Source organism: Microcaecilia unicolor, chromosome 3 (assembly GCF_901765095.1).
Source record: "Microcaecilia unicolor chromosome 3, aMicUni1.1, whole genome shotgun sequence".
Taxonomy (NCBI): domain Eukaryota; kingdom Metazoa; phylum Chordata; class Amphibia; order Gymnophiona; family Siphonopidae; genus Microcaecilia; species Microcaecilia unicolor.
In genome coordinates this window covers 504701683-504720866 of record NC_044033.1, presented here as the reverse complement: position 1 = coordinate 504720866, position 19184 = coordinate 504701683, and the positions used below count along the sequence as shown (strand labels likewise).

The following is a 19184-nucleotide window of genomic DNA, read 5'->3' as shown; positions in this document are numbered from 1 at the left end:
TGCCATGAACCTGAGGGGAAGAAAATGATGATTGTGATAAAAGTTGAATTAATAAATCCAGTGAATCTGTATGTAATATATGAAAAACAGTACAGGTAAATTTTGACAGTAGTGCAAGCTTTTATAGGAAGCCAATGAAACCTATTAAGATACCCAGAGATACTAACCCATCCCTTAATCCATAAAATCAGTTGGGGTGCTGTCAGGGCCGGTCTTAGCAAGTGCGGGGCCCTATGCAGACCAATTTGGTGGGGCCCCATCCTAGCCCCACCCCACCTTAGCCCCACCCCCACCCTAGCTCCACCCCATTGATAAGATTATTCCATTTTTAGAACATTTTATTTATGAAATTTCAAATAAAGACAAATGAAGCTAAACTTGTACAAAAAACTGATTGAAATAATAAGCACAATGCTATCATGAAACCTCCCCTCCCCAGAAATTATTCAGTTCAAGTCCACTACAATTAGTAGTTCCAATTCTCATAACAAAGGAGAATAAAGGAAAAATATTAAGAAAAGATTCAGTACTTTCAAATTCCCCTATTACTCTGTAACCCATATATGCAATAAAATAAAAATGAAATGAAAAGATATACAATAAAATAAAGTGATATGTAAAATATAATGTACAATATAAAAACATATAGACCACCAAGGTATTAAAATTGTTTTAAAATATATACCACAACTCTCTGACTCAAGAAGACTCCGACTCTGTCATCCATAATTGTCTGACAACACACAGAAAAAAAATAAGTTAAAAAAAAAGTCACAATTAATACCTTATACACCAATATACCAGCCATACGGAAAATGCAGATTATCAACAATATGAAGCTAGCAAGGGATCATAATATCACAATTCTCATGTAGAGCCACAAAACACCCTTTTAGAGATAGTGTGTCATGATTTAGGCTCTACACCCTTTCCGATGTTTGGTGCCACCTTAGTAAGGCCAACACACAATCTCTCCACTGCAAAACACTATACACAAACGTGTGCAAAAACACACTCATAACCTTAACAAACCATAAACAGCACTAATTCCAAGGACAGGATGAGCTACAACCTTATGCGTGGCGTGGAAAGGTAAGCCGCATTGAGCTTGCCATGAGTGGGAAAGCGCGGGGTACAAAAATGTAACAAAAAAAAAAAAAAACTGTAATTACACCGGGCTCTAAAACACCAGTGCACAACCTAGTGAAAAAAAAACAAACAAAAAGGGCTGCAAACTATACGCTAGCAGAATACTGCACCTTCCTTGATCACACCTGAAAAACACATGAAGGCAAAATACTGAACTGGAAAGTTACCTCAAGAAGTCAGACTCAGCATGTAGCAATACTACAAAAATTAAAACTTACATGAAAAATATCACAGATGCACATTTCCAAAAACTAACATATTCCAATTAATAAATCCTGAATAAAATATTTTTTTCTACCTTTGTTGTCTGGTGACTTTGTTTTTCTGATCATGCTGGCTCAGTATCCGATTGTGCTGCTATCTGTCCTCTTAACTCCGTTTCCAGAGCTTCCTTTCCATTTATTTCTTTACTTTCCGCCTTTCTTCTTCATTTCTTGCCCTACATCTGTAAGTAAAAGCTGGGTCCTCCGCAGACTTGACTGTCCAGTGGATCCAGCTTCTGCCTATTTTCTATATCAATGTGCACTTTTTCTCCTCTCTTCCTTTTCTCTCACCTCATCTCCTTCCTCACTCTTCCCTCGCCTCCATCCATGTCCAGCATTTCTTCTCTCTCCTCCATCCACCCATGTCCAGCGACCCTCCTGTCCCCCCTGCCATCCATCTATGTCCAGCAACCCCCCCTGTCCCCTCTGCCCTCCCCTGCCATACACCTATGTCCAGAGACCCCCTCCCCTCCATCCACCCATGTCCAGCGACCCTCCTGTGCCCCCTACCCTCCTCTGCCATCCAACTATGTCCAGAAACCCCCTCCCCTGCCATCCACCCATGTCCAGCGACCCTCCTGTCCCCCCTGCCATCCATGTCCAGCAACCCCCCCGTCCCCTATGCCCTCCCCTGCCATCCACCCATGTCCAGCGACCCTCCTGTGCCCCCTGCCCTCCCCTGCCATCCACCCATGTCCAGTGACCCTCCTGTCCCCCCTGCCATCCATGTCCAGCAACCCCCCTGCCCCCTATGCCCTCCCCTGCCATCCACCCATGTCCAGCGACCCTCCTGTGCCCCCTGTCATCCACCTATGTCAAGTTTTGGCTTCGGTTGAAACCATGTGGAGATTTTTGTCTGCAGATTCAACTTCGTCACCATTAAATTGCATTGCAGATAACATGACAATTAGCTATGCTAATTAAGGTGGCATTAGCTGTGGCACATTATCTTCTGGTTAACATTTAACTACCTCTGCATTAACTGTAAGGGGCAGCTCTGGCTCATTCGCCACCCCTTTTCACATTAGCTGTTAATGTGGCAATTGCCTCACATTAACTGTTATGGTGCTGCATGAAATGTTAGACGGTGTTAATTGCCACATTTAATACAGCTTAGTACATAAGCACCTATATATTTTATCTGTAAAGCAAATTAATTCTATTGACTAGATTGAAAATTGACCTAACATTTCTGCTTATTATTTTCTTTTTTTAATTTTTACATCTGCCTAGGTGGTGATCATAATATACGTGTCACAGATAGTTGTTGGTGTTAAACATAGGCATAATATGTTTATTGCTGGTAGCTGTATGTATAGCAGTGATATTCTCCTACTATACATAAAGCTATGTGGCTTAGGACCCTGTTTACAAAGGCAAGCTAGAGTTTTTAGTGTGCATTAACTGTATAGATGCAAATAGGAATGTTATGGGCATCTACAAGGTTAGCGTGCGCTAAAAACGCTAGCGCGCCTTTCTAAACAGGGCCCTTAATTTCCGACAGCCTTTCTTCTTGCCTAAATTAAACCAGTTAGCCATACAGAGAGTAGCCTTTGCTATGCCCTGGAATTATCCATATTTTGCATGGCAGTTAGAGAGATTTTCGGAAGCAGTATCCAGATAGTGCTGCTAAAAATCCAAGGATAGTGGATTTATATATTTAGTGGCAGCTATTAAAAGGGCAATCTTATAAATATGGGCCTGCATTTACGCACCCCTTGTGCATGTAAATACAGGGAAAAATAGCCCTTACATGCATAAGAGTGATAAATGTAGTTCTATACGAGTGCCCTTAACTGCTGGGGTCGGAAAGGTTACACGTGCCCTTGATGCAGTTACATGTCAATAGTTATATCAGATCTATGACTGGTTTAACTGTGAGTGGGTAAACATTAGGTGCGTTGATGTCGACTTACCATAAGCTCAGTGGTTCTCAACCCAGCCCTTGGGACATACCCAGCCAGCCTGGTTTTCAGGATAACCACATTGATTATGTATAAGATAGATCTGCCTCCTTGGTATGCAAATCTATCTTATGCATATTCATTGTAGATATCCGGAAAACCTGACTGGCTGTCCCCCTCCCCCCAAGGACTGGGTTGAGAAGCACTGCCCTACTATTCTCTAATAGAATCAAACTGCCCAGATGACATTATAGAGCAGGAGCTGCCCGTGCTGTATCGGCACACCTAAAAGAGGTGCCCACTTTTAGAATCGCCACCTAAAAGTATAAGTCCTTTTAAAAACTGAGTTTCTTCAGATGAGCAGATTTTTTCTACAATAACCTTATAACATAATTCAAAGCCACAAAGGCCATCTTCCAGCAAAGGAAGGGGAATTCTAAGAAATGAAGCAAATCAACCGGCTACAAATTTCAATTACCTGATAATTAAAACAGAAGCAGAACTTAATCTTGAGCAACATAAATCACAATGATAGTAATAATCACAATGGCTCTTTTCTATCCAAATAGGATGCCAATATGATAGTTCATCTAGACAGCACATTTTAGGATAGAAAATGAACAATGAATTTAGCTAATGTGTGTATATCGTATCTGTCTTCTTGAGTGTGTAAGTTATGTATGCGAGAGTGAACGCTCCCCCCCCTTAAAATTTACTACACAATTTAATGGGCAAATCCATTCTCAAGGTACAGCAAGCGTGCAAAAAATGATAGGGGGTACATTATGCACTGGCTTTCCACTCTAAAAAGTTGTCTTCCACTGCTGAAGAATTAGAACTTACTATGTACTCTGACTGCAGATTGCTAGATTATGAAGTCTGCCCGTGCTGTAGGAGCGAAACCTGGAAGCCCTTGTTCAGCTGAATTCAGTTTCTGTAAATTTCAGATTTACAGTGGCGTAGCAAGGGGGGGGGGTGCGGGAGGGGCGGTCTGCCCCGGGTGTCAGCTCGGTGTGGGGGGGGGGGGGGTGCTCCCTGCCAGCTTCCCCCCCTCGGTGAATCAATACCCCCCCCATCTTTAAAAAGAATATTGGGCGTCGCGCCTGTCCTGCACGTACAAGAAATGTGGACCATCGGCTCTTCTCGCTCGCTCTGTCTGTCCCGCCCTCCGCTGACGCAACTTCCTATTTCCGCAAGGGCGGGACAGACAGCGAGGGAGAAGAGCCGACGGTCCACATTTCTTGTACGTGCAGGGCAGGCGCGACTCCCGATATTCTTTTTAAAGGTAGGGTGCGGGAGCTGGTCGTCGGGGGGGGGGGGGGGGGTGCAATGGCAAACTGCCCCGGGTAGCAGCCCCCCCCCCCGCCACTGAAGATTTATATTCCACATTTTCATTGCATTAAAGTGTACAGCGCTATCAAGTAATAATCGACTACGTATCAGCAACCAGATGTAGCAAGTTAAACTATTTAGCTGCTGTTCTGATAAGGCAGCCATACCTTGGTTTGTGCAAAGGGTCTTTCATAACTTCCAACATAAAGAAGTCCAACGTTTTGAGTAAGCAGCCTAAAAGAAAAGCACAAGTACTTTAGAAAGGTAGTTGTAATACAACAGTTAACGTTATAAAGAGCACACTATGATCAGGTATCATGCGACAATAATACTAATAGGGAAACTGTACGGTATCATCATTTTAACAACACTATTAAATACATTAACAAAGGAAAAAGGCAAAACAATGCATTTCCGAATTGTGAAACAGACATTACTAAGGTGAGTTGATTTTACAGTAACAAAACCAAAGTCCTTTTCTTTTTCTCAGCAGTCTGTAGATGTTCATGTTTTGGAGTTTATCCAGATTCCTCAGCAAATTTAGGCAACTTTTATTTTGGTTCAGTAAAACAGCTGCACAATATGATGAAATATATGAGCTTTCAAGATGACATAGATCCCCTGCTTGGATGTGACCTGTTCGGGTCTTGATAGCTTGGATAATTCTTATGCTGATCCTATAATTCCAGCTACCATGGTGCAACCATGACAAGACCGGGCCTCCCTCCCAATGCCTTTAACAAACAACAATACAGTGGTGTAGCCACAGGTGGGCCTGGGTGGGCCGGGGCCAACCCACTTAGGGCTCAGACCCACCTAACAGTAGCACACGTTTAGCGGTAGCTGGTGGGGATCCCAAGCTCTGCCAGCTGAAAACTTCCCCTGATGGTAACGAAAACACTACTCTCCACGTTACCAGCACCTGCTCAGTTTTCAGCGCATGCCTGCTGCAGATTGCCAAGGTGGAAAGAAGCGTTTTTTCCACCAGCTGAGGTAATTTTTTTGGTAGTGGGGGGAGAGAACACTTAGTGCCCACCCACCCAAAATCTATTGTCTGGCTACGCCCCTGCAACAATAACATATAAATACTGAGTCAAAAGACACAATGTGACATTTAACTGCATGGAATAAACAAATGCCACTTATTGGATGACATACCAAGGGAATCCAAACTAGGTATCTGAGCCCTTTATAAATGAATCTCAACCTCCAGATTTTGCTATGAGGTGGAAGAGAGGTTTCATGTCAGTCAGAGAGTCAGAGAACAGGGTGGTAGAACATCTCCTTGTCTCAGAGCAGGAGGAGCGTTTAGTCACAGGAAAATATTGTGCATCCCAAGTCAACAATAATACACTGCTTTTTAAAAATTCTTTCCAATCCACTGGATGTTGGAAAGAAATCTATATATATAAAACTCACCCTCAACGTTCTGAAGACAGTGACGTCAGTGAAGCCAAGCCCTGACTTCCCTCAAAAAGGTTCGAAGGTTCGTGGTGGTGAAGCCACCAAAATCGCTCCGGGCCTCGCCCTCGAGGGCGGAGCCATGGCAGAACAACGAAGGGGTTGGCAGGGAGGGAGGCGGGGTGGGTGGAAAATTGCTACGGGCCCCGCCCTCGAGGGCGGAGCAATGGCAGAACAAGAAGGGGTTGGCAGGGAGGGAGGGAGGCGGGGGGGTGGGAAATCGCTACGGGCCCCGCCCTCGCGTCAAACGTCATGACGTTGCGGGCGGAGCAATGCCACAACAATGAAGGGGTTGGCGGGGGGGGGGGGGGGGGGGTGTTGCCGACAAAAACCTTGCTAGCGCCCGTTTCATTTGCTCAGAAATGGGCCTCTTTTACTAGTTATACATAAAAGGTCAAGAATGTCTGCCTGTCTATGCATCTGTCTGGGGGCAAAATAACTCTGAAAATTTAAAAGAATAGGAGCTTATCTGACATGGAAGGGGCTCCCCTCCCCCCCCAAAAAAAATTCTGTGCATTTCTAAAGGAAACTTTGATACAGTGAAATATATGTAGTAGATAGGGAATTGTTCCTTTCAGACTTCTTCCCTTTTCTCTCTTTCCCCAGTCAGATAAACACAGAGCCAATGTATGTACCCACGCATGCGCACGGTCCTAATAGCGGAGGAGCCCCTGAGAAGAGTTTTGTTGTTGTAGTACCTTCTTGATTTTTTCAAACATCTACATTTTCTTTTAAGTTGTGAGTTTATATACACACATATTTTCTGATGTTTTGAAGTTAAGATTCCCAGGAGGTTTTTTTTCCGATGATGATGAAGAAGCCCTAGCCCTTTTACCCATTCTACCAATGGGAAAAGGAGCTTCTTGAGGTTCTTCCACCTGACGCACTAGTGAAGTAGCTTACTTTATCCTGAGTTTCCAAGCGTCTATATGTATTGGATTTTCCTTATTGGAAACTGGTCCCTGATTTTCATTATAGTTAATGCCACATATATAGACACACATAAAAATACACACACCCACATACACATGCAAACAAAACACAGCGATGCAAACAGAAACATCTACAGACAGAAACAAACGCACATCCCAAAGAAAACAGACAAATATACCCATATATGTGCAATTTTTCTTCTAGCTAATTTCTTGTTTCTCTGTCTTATCTGTCTATATGTTCCACCTCTGCTTAGTCTCCTGTGCTGTTTATTAAAAAGTTTTAATAATGTATGTTGCGTTGACATTAGAAATAACATACTATGTTATAGTGTGCACTGTTGTTTTAATACTTTTTACTGCTGTAATTGCTTATTGTCTATGTCCAGTTTACTCTTGTTATATACCACCTTGGGTAAGCTTCTTCCTAAGAAATCTTAATAAGTAAATAAATACACACACAGGAGCGTTAGAACAAATTCCAAGAGACATGCTCTGCAAGCTTTCTCCACTCGTGTTATTAAGTTATAATTTTCAAGATTATGTTAATGAACATATATCCTTGTTTAGGAATACAGGCAGATACAGTAAAAATACTTAAACAAACAAACAAAACAAAAAGCACCTAAAAGCTGACAAAAAAAAACGCAATGGAAGTCATCTCTGACTTTATAAAGTTCTCAATACATGGGGGAATGGACACCACACTAACTAGAAGAAAAATGTATATATACATATATCACAGCAAGAACAACAAAATTTAAAAAATGCTCCATCAGGTGAACAGAAGTAACCAAACGAAACATTTAGCTCACAGCATTAGAAGCAGGAGGAAATGACCCAGCTATGGAAGACGACCTAATAAGTTTATCGCTCAGGAAAGCAGATAACTGTGAAGGGTCAAAAACACATACTTAACATTTCTGTATTTAACTATACTTGCAAGGAAATGTAAGAAAGAGTAACATCTCAATCTGCAGAAATTTAACTCCTCCTTAACAGGAAAAATCCTAATCTTAAAATTATGAAACAATTTCTGATTATTTAAAAAAATAATCTTTAAGTTAAATCACAGTCAGACTCAAAAACAACAGTTGCAATTGTGGTAGTTTGGGTGATCTCCTTAGTTATTTCTTTGAAATATTTGATATACCGCCATTCTCAAAAAGGTGATGTTCATTCTCGAGTAACATCAAAATTAACCAGAAAGGCAGTCAAGTTGAAAAATATCTAAGGGTATCTGAGGAGTCTCATGCTATTTATCGGCACATAACACTTTAGAGGTAACTGGACATCAAAAGCCTGGGCAACAGGAGGCAATGCGCCAGAAGGCAACTTCAAACGATCAATCAAATATTTTTGCTCAAACTTTCCAAGCTATCCAGATTCCTTGGTAAGGCCTGACCCCACTGGGAAGCCAGGGTCCTTTGGGCTTCTCGCAAATGGAGGCATGCCATGGGTGTGACATGCACAGTGGAGATCACATGGCCTAACAACTTCAAAATCTGCCTAGATGAGACCTGTTGGTTCTGCTGAACGTGACGGGAGATGCTGATCATAGCATCTGCCCTGGAATGTGGAAGGTAAGCTCTAGCCTGAACAGTTTCTAGCAGGGTCCAATGAATTCCAATCTTTGCACTGGGGTGAGATGGAAGTTGGGTAGTTAATGACAAACTCTAGTAGCTGCATGTCACGGTTGTGCCCATGTTTCGTGCTCTCCTTCCTCTCGCCACCTGGTGGCTGCAATGAACTGTCTGGTTATTGTCACCCGTTCCAGATTTCAGGCCAGTCCGGTCCGGATCTTCCAGACTTGCTCTGTTTGTTTGAATCTGCACAGCACCCGTAGTTGCCTGGTGATTAATGCAGCTGAGCCTCAGCTGCTGCTGGGCTTATTAGCCATTCTGAAATCTTTCTGTTTTGCCTTTGCATCGCCTAAGGCCCTGAGGTTTGTCGGTGTGCTGTGTGCTTGTCTGCCTAGTCTGGTTTTATTGTATTGATTCTTGCCTGAGATTCTTGTCTGTTCTAGTTAGTCTGTGAGTAGTTTAGGTTGTTGCTTGTTCTCTAGTCTTGTCTCTGAGTTGTAGTTTTGTGTCTAGTCCTTCTCTGTTTGTGTTTTTAGTGGCTGCTCTGCAGCTTCCAGTCCTGTCTCCTCTCTGTCAGTATTTGTTCCCTGTTTAAGTGGCTGCTTGCAGCTTTCAGTCTTGTACTTTAGCTTATCCCTTCCTTGCCCTGCTGTGCCTGTATATTCCTTTCCCCTCTGACCCTCAGTCCCTGTGCAGCCTTGTTGGGATCCTGTTCCTGCCCTGTTCTATAAGTCCTGCCGGCCACTTGCAGCCAGGGGCTCAACTCCTGGTGAAAGGTGGCCATGTGCAGGTGACGTCTCACTGTTTGTCAGAGTTCTGCCTTGCCTCTGGTGTGGGGTGGTTTTGCATGCCACTGCTGCTCCTCGGCAGTAGTCCAAGGGCTCACAAAACTAGTTCTAGCTTTGAAGCCCTAACACTGCAGCACCTGAATAGTTATCCGCATTAATTCCTGAGCACCCTCCTTTGATGTGCTCTTCACAAGCCAATCATCTAAGTAGGGAAACACGTGCACTCCCATATCTGTGTAGTGATGCTGCAAATACCATGAGGAATTTTGTGAAGAATGGGAGTGGACATGAGGCCAAATGGCAGGATGAAATACTAGTAAAAGTGCTTCCCTACTCGAAATCTGAATTGCAACTTGTGACTGGGATATATCTATATGTAAGTGTAAGCATTCTTTAAGTCCAGAGAGCATAGCCAATCGTATGCCTGAATCATGGGAAGTAGGGGCCCAATGAAACCATCCTAAACTTTTCTTTTCCAGGTACTTCTTCATGGCCCATATGGGGCAAAATCCCTCTGTATTTTTGGACATGAAGAAATACTTGGAATAGAATCCCTTTCCTTCTTCCCCTTACGAGCTTGACTGCATGGGCCCATAGAAGAGAATAGATTTTTCTGCAAATCCTGGTGCTGAGAGCTGAATTTTGATGCTCTTGGTGGGTAATCTTGCTTGAAAAATGTTTACCCTTCCTCCTACTGGTAGGCCATCCAGAATGGTCACTTTTATGGTGGCTATGTTCTCCCGTAGCCATTTAAAAGCTCGTCCCTTACTTTGACTGGGGAGCTCACTGGGGCTTTCGGGTTTGCTGCTGCCGAGAGTGGGGTAGCTGAGACTGCTGAAATGGGGGAAGGGGGGGTGCAGGATTGAACCTATGCCTTTAAGAAAAGGAAAGGGGATGCGATTTGATACAACACCTTTCCATAGTTACATTCAAAGCAGTTTATGTTATATATCAGTACTTATTTTGTACCTGGGGCAATGGAGGGTTAAGTGACTTGACCAGAGTCACAAGGAGCTGCTGTGGGGATCAAACCTAGTTCCCCTGGATCTCAGACCAGTGCATTAACCATTAGTGTAGTAGTAGGGACTCATTTGGTTATCACCTGAATCCATCTGAGATGTGAAGGGTGCAGGAGTGGAAAGAGACAGCAACTTTATGGTATCAGCATATTTCTTGATGAGGTCAGTAACCTCCTCCACATTGCCACTAAAAAGATTATCACCTTGGTGAAGGACATCTGTGAGTTTCTCTTGAACTGACGAAAGTACAAAAGACAGCCGGCGTGGTTGAAAAGTGAGGTGCAGGAAGCTATTAGGGCTAAAAGAAACGCCTTCAGAAAATGGAAGAAGGAACCGTCTGAAAATAACAAGAAGAAGCATAAGGAGTGTCAAAGCAAATGCAAGGCGCAGATAAAGAAGGCCAAGAGGTATTACGAAAAAAAGATAGCAATAGAGGCAAAAAAACATAGTACAAATTTTTTTCGGTATATTAAAAGCAGGAAGCCGGCAAAAGAATCGGTTGGGCCGCTGGATGACCGAGGAGTAAAAGGGGCAATCAAGGAAGACAAAGATGTAGCGTGGAGATTGAATGAATTCTTTGCTTTGGTTTTCACCGAGGAAAATTTGGGTGGGATGCCAGTGTTGGAAATGGTATTTCAAGCGGACGAGTCGGAAAACTTACTGACTTCACGGTAAACCTGGAGGATGTAATGGGGCAGTTCAGCAAACTGAAGAGTAGCAAATCTCCTGGACCGGATGGTATTCATCCTAGAGTACTGATAGAACTGAAAAATGAGCTTGTGGAGCTACTGTTAGTGATATGCAATTTATCCTTAAAATCGAGCGTGGTACAGGAAGATTGGAGGGTGGCCAATGTAACGCCAATTTTCAAAAAAGGTTCCAGGGGAGATCCGGCATCAACGTCAAACTCACCGGTCTATAATTTCGACGTCGGTGCCGGGAAAAATGGTAGAGGATATTATTAAAAACAAAATTACAGAGCACATCCAAGGACATGGATTACTGAGACCAAGTCAGCACGGCTTTTGTGTGGGGAAATCTTGCCTGACCAATTTACTTCAATTCTTTGAAGGAGTAAACAAACGTGTGGACAAAGGGGAGCCGGTTGATATTGTGTATCTGGATTTTCAAAAGGCGTTTGACAAGGTACCTCATGAAAGGCTAGAGGAAACTGGAGGGTCATGGGATAGGAGGAAATGTCCTATTGTGGATTAAAAACTGGTTGAAGGATAGGAAACAGAGAGTGGGGTTAAATGGGCAGTATTCACAATGGAGAAGGGTAGTTAGTGGGGTTCCTCAGGGGTCTGGGTCTGTGCTAGGACTGCTGCTTTTTAATATATTTATAAATGATTTAGAGATGGGATTAACTAGCGAGGTAATTAAATTTGCTGATGACACAAAGTTAACTCACGACAGGATTGTGAAAAATTACAAGAGGAACTTACGAGACTGGGAGACTGGGCGGCTAAATGGCAGATGATGTTTAATGTGAGCAAGTGCAAGGTGATGCATGTGGGAAAAAAGAACCCGAATTATAGCTACGTCATGCAAGGTTCCACGTTAGGAGTCACGGACTAAGAAAGGGATCTGGGTGTCGTCGCCTATAATACACTGAAACCTTCTGCTCAGTGTGCTGCTGCGGCTAGGAAAGCGAATAGAATGTTGGGCATTATTAGGAAAGGTATGGAAAACAGGTCTGAGGATGTTATAATGCCGTTGTATTGCTCCATGGTGCGACCACACCTTGAGTATTGTGTTCAATTCTGGTCGCCGCATCTCAAGAAAGATATAGTAGAATTGGAGAAGGTGCAACGAAGGGAGACTAAAATGATAGCGGGGATGGGACGACTTCCCTATGAAGAAAGACTAAGGAGGCTAGGGCTTTTCAGCTTGGAGAAGAGACGGCTGAGGGGAGACATGATAGAGGTATATAAAATAATGAGTGGAATGGAACAGGTGGATGTGAAGCGTCTGCTCACGCTTTCCAAAAATACTAGGACTAGGAGGCATGCGATGAAACTACAGTGTAGTAAATTTAAAACAAATTGGAGAAAATATTTCTTCACCCAATGCATAATTAAACTCTGGAATTCATTGCCGGAGAACGTGGTGAAGGCGGTTAGCTTAGCAGAGTTTAAAAAGGGGTTAGACGGTTTCCTAAAGGACAAGTCCATAAACCACTATTAAATGGACTTGGGAAAAATCCACAATTCCAGGAATAACATGTATAGAATGTTTGTACGTTTGGGAAGCTTGCCAGGTGCCCTTGGCCTGGATTGGCCGCTGTCGTGGACAGAATGCTGGGCTCGATGGACCTTTGGTCTTTCTCAGTGTGGCATTACTTATGTACTGCCAGTTCAAGATCTGCATATGCTAATACCCATGAAGGAAACTCTGAATACCATATCAAAAGCATCATAGGTTGCCCAAACCATGTGCTCTCAACACTTCTTCTGCTTGGGTACTAGCTGGTGTAGCCTGCTCTGGGGTCAGAGTCTCTGCTAACTCTGCCACTTTGCACACCATGTTCTTCAAGTGGAGGCTCATGTAGAGCTGGTAGACTCTATAAAGGAAATGAGCATAGAGCCCTGAAATACCTTCTCTGAAATATGATTCTCACTGCAGCTCCTTTTGACTCTGGACAAGTCACTTAACCCTCCATTGCCCCAGGTACAAATATGTACCTGCATATACTATGTAAACCACTTTGCATATTTATTTTATTTTAGTTATAGTTGTACCCCGCGCTTTCCCACTCACGGCAGGCTCAATGCGGCTTACATATACAGGTACTTATTTGTACCTGGGGCAATGGAGGGTTAAGTGACTTGCCCAGAGGCACAAGGAGCTGTGCCTGAAGTGGGAATCGAACTCAGTTCCTCAGTTCCCCAAGACCAGAGTCCACCACCCTAACCACTAGGCCACTCCTCCACATAGTTGCAAAAACCACAGAAAGGTGGTATATCAAGTCCCATTTCCCTTTCCTCCCAAAAGACTCCAGCACCGTTCCTCAGGGGTGCTGAAGAACGAGTTCTGGAACTCTTGGTCCTTTTGAGGGCGGATTCGACCACCACTGAATGGTGAGGAAGCTGCTGCTTCTCAAATCCAGGCACCTTCTAGACTCTATACAAAGTTTGCCTTCTTAATGATGGGCTCTACAGAGAAATGAGGTCTCCCAAATCCTCACCTGAACTGCCTAAAGGATACTGTACACGGGTGCTGTCACAGCTTCCTTAGGCAGGGCATCAATCAAGGATGTCCAACATCATGGACCTGGCTCATCCTTGATATTTAAATGAAATGGGACGGACTCAGCCATCTCCCGTAAAAACGTGACAAAGGAGAGCTCCTCTGGAAGAGACTTCTTCCTTTCTTGAGGTGGGGAGGGGTCTGAGATCCACTGAGGAATCCTCTGGCTCCATGTCAGATGCTCAAGAGCAGTCTGAATCAGATTCAGAAAAAGTTCTCCTCTTGATACATCTAACTCTGCCCCCACCTTGGACCACCGGAATACTGGCCACACTCTGGATGGGAGCATTGAGGGACAAGTTCGCTCCTGGACTCCGAGTGGACTTCTTCCCCCAAAAGGACTACACAAAAAAAAAAAAAAAAAAAAGGGAAAATTAAAAGGGACGAAACTGTTAAGAAACATTAACAGGACAACAAAAAAGTTGGGAAGAAAAGTAATGAACCTGTGCTACTCACAAAGCAAAAATGCCACAAGGCAGGAAAACCACCAAGAAAATATCACCACGAAGACAGCACAGGCCCTCTCAGCTCTGCGGAAAAATGATGACTGGTCCTTTGTAAGTAAGACAGGTGGGAAGGTACATGTACCTGTGCGGTTGTAGCTACCAATAGCTTCTAGAAACAGAACGCTGGGTAGTGTCTGTGCCAGGCTTTGTCAGATGACCTCACTTTACATGTGGCAAATAATGTAATGCTTGTCCTTGGAGAAAGGGTATTACAGTAATTCCACCACTGCTCCCTATAAACTGAGTGGGAGTCTTCCACCTACAGTTCTGCTAGTGGGGGGACGCTCTTTCACTATTACATTTTCAATAGTGAGTAATAGACAAGCTTTGCAGGATTGCAGGGAACCTGCCCATCCCTAGCCATTAAAAATGCATGCAGCACCCCCTCCCCCAGGCATCAATGCAGTTGGAGGATTCCTGCTCCGCTTAGAGGGAACAGTCCATGAAAATATGAGGCACAGAACAGTCCTAAAATCACCATATGATATCATCGGCTTCACCTTATTCAACATATATAAACAAAAGAATGAGGATTTCACCTCAGCTTTAAAGTCAACATTGAGTCTAAAACACTTAAACTGTATGGATTAGTGCCAAGGTGGAATTAATATAATGGAAGGCAACATTATAGGCAGTTAGGCCATAATAGGAATTTCCCTCAGTTGAGGTGGAAATTGCTAGACACCTTCATGTTTACCTCAAGGAGTAAAAACAAGCTGTTTTCCAGAGAACACAAGATATTTTGCAAGACTAAGATAAGACAAAGAAACTGACACACAAGATTGGCAAAGGTGACCTGTCTTTGGCTGACAGGAACCACGCAGCTAGAATGGCCAATAGCAATTCAGAAACAGACCCCAATGTCGTGAAGAGTCTGGCGCATATGACAACCAATTGTTGACATGTCAAATCCTGGGGCTCGCCTTCTTATTAATCCTGAGCACATATGACACAGCCCAATGCACATAAAAATTAATGAAAGAACTGTCATAGCTGGGGGTGAGGGGGCTTGTGGGCAGAAAATATACATAGGCTTGTATGTGTTGGAAATAGGCCTCAGACACAGAGCAGTCTCCAAAGCTGTAATACCATTAATGGAAGCACTTGGCTAATGCCCAGACTAAGAAGAGAGGGAGGGGTGAGTGCGCTTAGAGAAGTTAATGCTTGCCAGGGCAAAGTGTTTTTTGTCAGAGAAAGCAGTCATGGATCTAAACAGAAAAATGCTATGAGCTGGGAAAGATATGTGAGTATATCCTATATAATAATTCTCACCTTCAACGTTCTTACTTGCTGCCTGGGACCGTGGCTCATTCCGAGTTGGTCTGCTAGGCTCCGTAGATCAGGCTGACATCATCGTAGCCATTATGATGTCAACTTCAGAACCCGGGGGGGGGGGGGGGAACATGCCTCACAGCTGATCCATGTCCAGAGGAGGGTCGCTGGACATGAGTGGCAGGAGGGGGCAGGGGAGAGAGAAGGTTCGCTGGACATGGGTGGCTGCAGGGGGGGCAGGGGGTCGCTGGACATGGGTGGCTGGAGGGGGGGGCAGGGGAGAGAGGAGGGTCGCTGGACATGGGTGGCTGCAGGGGAGCCGAGGAAAACCTTGCTAGCGCCCGTTTCAGTTTTGTCAGAAACGGGCCTTTTTTACTAGTATATATATAATTCTGAATATTGCTATGAATAATAAGTTGTTAATAATTTGTGAGAATAAATAAAGTGCATTTTGCTGCAAAAGTATATGTGTGATTCATAAGTTATTTCTTGCAAAAGGGGAAGTCTGGTACATACATTGAGCTATATGAACCTCCTCCTCCCCTGTATTTCCTATAACAAAACAGCAAAGCTTTTGAGTGATCATAACCTGAGTGTCCTGAAACATCAAGTACTGAGGAATATCGAGCAATACCAAATGACCAACAACAATAAACTCAGTCTTTGAAAAATTTAAAGCCAGGAGGTTAGAATCCATCCAAGTGTCAATCTTTTGCAAACAAGACTTGACTCTACATACAGCTTCTGTGAAAGACCGATCAAAAGAAAAGAAAAACTGTATATCATATATATCTCTGGTACTGTACATAAAGGTTCCTAAAGATTTGACACAAAGGTACCAAGAAAAGGTTAAATAAGAAAGCTGATAATGCAGAACCCTGAGGGACACCAGTTTTCAATGGACGAACAGCAGAGTGGGTCTCATTTAAACAAATCCGCATGTCTATTAATTAGATTTGAGCAAAATCATGACAAAACCGTGAATTCCATTGATTCGAAAAGTTGTAACATAACAAAAAAGCTGTACAGATAGCATACACAACCACAAAATAATTCCAAAAATTGTCTAAACCTTCATGCATGCCATCCATGGTATCAAAGTGTGGGCCTGCTTTCCTGCATCAAAACCTGGATGGCTTGCCAGCATCGAAGGAATCATGAATTTTGTTTTACATTAGAAAATTCTAGAGGAGAATGGTAAGCAATCTATGGAGCTGAAGCTGAGCTGAAATTGGCTCATGCAGCAAGACAACAACCCAAAACATCCAAGTAAATCTACTACAGAATGGATGAAGACAGTGGCGTACCTAGGGTGGCTGACACCCGGGGCGGATCGCCGATGCGACCCACCCACCCCCGGCGAAAGGCCACCTTCTCCCCCCGTGAAGGGACACACCTCCCCCCCCCCGGCGAAAGGACCCCCCGGGTGCATTTTTACCTGCTGGGGGGGGCGCATGTCTGCTTCGCTCATTCCATGCTCCCTCTGCCCCGGAACAGGAAGTAACCTGTTCCGGGGCAGAGGGAGCACGGAATGAGCGGAGCAGACAGGCACGCAGCACCCCCCCAGCAGCGTACACCCGGGGCAGACCGCACCCACCGCCCCCCCCCCCCCCCCCCTATGAACGCCACTGGATGAAAAGGAGGAGATTTTGATTTATGGACTGGACAAGTCAGAAGTCTCAATCTAAACCCTATTAAGTTTTATTTTAAATGTCAACATAGTCAAGCATACATGTGAAAAAGAAATCAGATAAAAGACAGAGATACAGAAAACCCACTTAACAGAGGCAATAAACATCATCCATTAGTCCAAAATATTGCTGGAGTCAAGCAGGAAATATAAACATATAAAAGGAAATAAAACCCTACCAACAAGGCAGATGAATCCTATACAGCGACAGCAAGATTTCGTGCTAATCAAAGGGAACCACTATCTCAGTCGGATCACCCTCCCAAGCCACCAAAAATTCTAACAATTGCTTAGGTTCAAGAAATAAATCACCACCATTAAATTTTTACATGGCATATAACAGGAAATTTTAACAAGTATAATGCCCCCATTGCCAAAACCCTTGGGCAAAATCCCCCCAAAAGTCCACATGGCACCTTGGGGTTACCAAAGAAGAATCAGGAAAATATACGAACTTTAGAACCCAGAAATATTTCATACATATATCTGAAGTAATTATATAACACCAAATTTCTGTCCAGTTCCAAGGAAAAAGGTTGCTAACACATTCTCTGGCAACAAATTCCAGAGTTTAATTATACATTGAAAGAAGGAATATTTTCTCTGGTTTGTTTTAAATTTACTTCTTAGCTTCAATGTGTGCCCCCTAGTTCTAGTATTTGTGCAAAGAGAGAACAAGCAATTCACTTCTACCCGTTCCATTCTACCCAATATTTTATAGACCTCTATTATACCTCCCTTCAGCCGACTCTTATCCAAGCTGAAGACTCCTAGACACTTTATCCTTTTCTCAAAAGGAAGTTGTCTCATCCCCTTTATCATTTTCTTTGCCCTCATCTGTACCTTTTCTAATTCTGCTATATCTTTTGTGAGATGAGATGACCAGAATTGCACTCAGTATTCAAGGTGTGGTTGCACCATAGAGCGGATACAAAGGCATAATAACATTCTCATTTTTGTTTTCGATTCCTTTCCTAATAATTCCCAGCATTCTATTGAATGGGCTTTTGTTGCATGTGCCACACTAGAATCACTAGAGTAGCTTTGTAAAAGGAGCCCATAGTCTTTTTGTCTGAATTATATATTCAAATAGGGTTATCTTTTTCTATTAGGATTTAGATTAGCATCCAATCATGCTTTTGAACGTAAACTGTGTTGAAATGCACACCATCTAAGATGGCTCATAAACTCGCTCAGCAGTCTATACATCCTTTACCACACCTGCTCCTGGAACTTTCCACATTACATTCTGATAACGGCTGCAGGGATTATTTATTACGTTTGTACCCCGCTCTTTCCCACATGCAGCAGGTTCAGTGCGGCTTACATAGTAAAACGCATTACAGAGGGCATGTAAGAAGAAATTTGTGAACTGAGATAAACATAATGGCAACAATGCCCAAGAATATATGAATTGGAATAGGGGAGGTAGACATGAAAGGAAATGATAGGTAAAAGGGAGGGAGATTGGGGGGGATATGGTGTAAAAAGATGGAGAAGATAAGATAGGAGATTGAGTATAAGGGGATTACATTACATTCTGATAACGGCTGCAGGGATAGTAACATAGTAGATGACGGCAGAAAAAGACCTGCACGGTCCATCCAGTCTGCCCAAGAAGATAAATTCATATGTGCTACTTTTTTTATTTGTACTGTCCTCTTCAGTGCACAGACCGTATAAGTCTGCCCAGCCCTATCCCCGCCTCCCAACCACCAACCCCGCCTCCCAACCACCAACCCCGCCTCCCAACCACCAGCTCTGGCACAGACTGTATAAGTCTGCCCAGCACTATCCTCGCCTCCCAACTACCAGTCCCACCTCCCACCACCAGCTCTGGCACAGACCCTATAAGTCTGCCCAGCACTACTACTACTACTACTACTTAACATTTCTAGAGCGCTACTAGGGTTATTCCAAAACTAGAGAAGCTGTTATTCAATCATCCAGCCTCCTTGGCTCCCTACTCTGGCGGACAGTATCCAACCAGGATCAACTTGCCCATTCTGACACACTTGTTTTAAAAGGTGATATAT

At 43.6% G+C, this 19184-nt stretch overlaps 1 protein-coding gene across 2 annotated transcripts in view; it reads right to left on the bottom strand.

Annotated features, from left to right (window-relative positions):
- The window catches only part of RNGTT (RNA guanylyltransferase and 5'-phosphatase), a 723922-nt gene that overhangs the window by 84472 nt on the left and 620266 nt on the right, over positions 1-19184 (bottom strand). For both annotated transcript variants that reach the window (XM_030199106.1, XM_030199105.1), the window contains exon 14: positions 4816-4882. In XM_030199106.1, the coding sequence (XP_030054966.1) occupies positions 4816-4882 (67 nt within the window). The remainder of the gene's footprint in view (positions 1-4815; positions 4883-19184) is intronic.